At 45.7% G+C, this 2,500-nt stretch overlaps 1 protein-coding gene across 7 annotated transcripts in view; it reads left to right on the forward strand.

Moving 5' to 3' along the window:
• Window positions 1–2,500, forward strand: part of agbl4 (AGBL carboxypeptidase 4) — a 250,132-nt gene that overhangs the window by 228,599 nt on the left and 19,033 nt on the right. Inside the window, exon 12 of one of the 7 annotated variants that reach the window (XM_081707274.1) lies at window positions 1–610. This exon is cut by the window's left edge and continues 4 nt beyond it. The exons of the other annotated variants lie outside the window; for them this stretch is intronic. Coding sequence (XP_081563400.1) covers window positions 1–14 — 14 coding nt within the window. The 3' untranslated portion in view covers window positions 15–610. Of the gene's footprint in view, window positions 611–2,500 lie in introns of those variants that run through there. 7 annotated transcript variants of the gene reach the window in all.

Below are 2,500 nucleotides of genomic sequence, written 5' to 3' on the forward strand. Positions count from 1 at the left end.
GTGGCCAGGGATGATCGGCGGCTGTCCTGGGAGTGACCTGCCCTTTGATGCTCTTCACATCCTGATAAGAGCAGCAGTTTGAGCGGGAGGAGGGCAAGCACGCACCACACACCTTAACCTTTCCCCAGTGCTCGCACACTGATCGATGGCAGCCTTCATAGCAGAGTGATCTGTCCATGGCCCTTATGCCCTGAACACACACAGAGAGAGAGACACACACCTAAATGCCGACACACACAAACACCAATGCCTGCGCGCCCACACACACGCACGCGCGCGTGCATCTAACTCGTCCGTATACAAAAACTCCCTAATGCTCATATAAACTGTTCCTCAACTCATTCTCATTTCACTGCCCATTTATGAAACTAACACACACACACACAATTTGATGAAAAATACGTCCTTGAAACCAGCAAGTCTTAAAATGTTGACCTACAGTACACAGTTATGTGTAACGCAGCATTAAATGGAGCATACAGTGAGAGAGTGGAGCAACCTCATTTACTGTGTGGTCTGAAGGAGGTCAGCTTAAACATTCTTCACTTGCGAAGATCCCCACCTTTCTACCACTGTCTGCCTACTCCACACACACACACACACACACACAGAGACACACACACACACACACACACACACACACACACACACAGAGACAGAGGCACACAACCACTTGGGTTATGCTGGCACATCCACTTTGTCTGTGGTTAATCCCATTAGACACAGAACTTTGCCAACCAGAGTGCCAGCCTGGTGACACAAGACTACAACAGTCTCTACAGTCTACAGTCTATTACACAGACACACACACACACACACACATACATGGAAAAAAATAACTAAAACGATATATAAACACTATATAAATATTTTTAGGTTGCTTAGTATTAATCCACTGTAAATTAAAACCCAATCACGTAGTATTAATCCTCTATAAGTAAATACACGGTCAATTAGTATTAATCCTCTATAAGTAAATACACGGTCAATTAGTATTAATCAGGACCTTAAAACAAAATCACTTAGTATTAATACTCTGTAAGTAAATACACAGTCGCTTAGTATTAATCGTCTTTCAGTAAATATACAATCATGCTTAAAAAAGACCTTTTTGTTTTGTTTTGTTTGTGAAGAAACATCAAAAGAAAAAAAACTATTATCTGCCACTAGTTTTATGTGTGTCTGACGCAGGCTGAAAAGATGAAAAGTTTGTACAATTTCACTTTCGCTTGACACATACGTCATTTAACTTTTCAGTGCTGTTGAAAAGTAAAGTCACCTGAATGGTCTCCAGTCAAAAACACTACGCTATATTACACCCGATTCTGAGCACTGGTCATAGGAGGAAATGGCCTGAAGTCAGTCAAGCAGGTAAATATAATCCGTCCCCCTGGTAGCACACGGCGTTTCCTTTTTTCAGGGATAAAGAAACAAATGGGCCCATCTCCCTGGCAAAGCCATGCTTTTCCAGCCCATTTATCAAGGAGAGAGGGGGGGATTCTTTTTGATTGGCTGATTGCTGGGAACATTTATCATAGAAAACATCTCCCCACCAATCTGACAACGCCATTTTGGATCATTTGTTAAAGATGACAAAAGGGCCGCCATCGCCATGGCTCATTTCTGACCTTTTTAATATTAGAAAATTAATTTTCCACCTGAAACAAATGTATTAGCTCCTGTCAGGATGGCCAGATGGATATTGCACCTTGAAACCACTCTTCCCCTTTGCTTCCCTCTCTTTAGTCATTGTAACTCTGTATGGAGGGTGGCAAGAGAAAACATGCTGCGAGTGCTCGCGCGCGAGCGTGCGCGAGTGCACGCGCGTGTGTGTGTTTGCGTGTGCATGCACGTGTCCTCTGGTGTCAACTACCCATTACTTACCCATCTGTGAGATTTACAAGCAATTTAGGGCTATCATCTCTTCTCTCGCTGCAGCCGAGGAGCAGGTCATCTCCAGCTCACGTCTACGCTGGTGCTCCCATAAGCCCTCTTCTCTCTCTTTCTCTGTGTGTGTGTGTGTGTGTGTGTGTGTGTGTGTCTGTGTGTGTGTGGTTTCTGGGGGGCAGCATTGTAATGTAGCGAGGGCATTGGATTGGCGGGACTTTTCATTGTCCCAATTAAGTGTAACACCGCGTTAAAAGGAGCATTCATTAAGCGAGTGGAGAAAAGCCATTGTACGCACCCAGGAGCTGCCGTGAACTGGGGCGCATGTACAGCGCTGTGTGGAGCAGGTCGGCATACTCTCCATGTGGGAAGATCGCCACCTGTTCGGCCCTTTTCTACCACACGCAAACACACGGTTCTGCTGAGGGAGAGAAAGGAGGGTTCTGGAAAGACTGGTTTTGCTCAGGTTTCAGACCTCGCTGACTCGGCAGAAGCTGACAGACACAGCTGCGTGGGATGTGCTAACAGCCCAGCTGAGTCACCTCTGAGTTCTAAAGGGCTAAACGGTTCCGTCCAAAAGGCTGCAGAGGAGAGCAGGCAAGGAGGAAGACTC

This window comes from Electrophorus electricus, chromosome 25, assembly GCF_041902795.1.
Source record: "Electrophorus electricus isolate QZ-2024a chromosome 25, ASM4190279v1, whole genome shotgun sequence".
NCBI lineage: Eukaryota > Metazoa > Chordata > Actinopteri > Gymnotiformes > Gymnotidae > Electrophorus > Electrophorus electricus.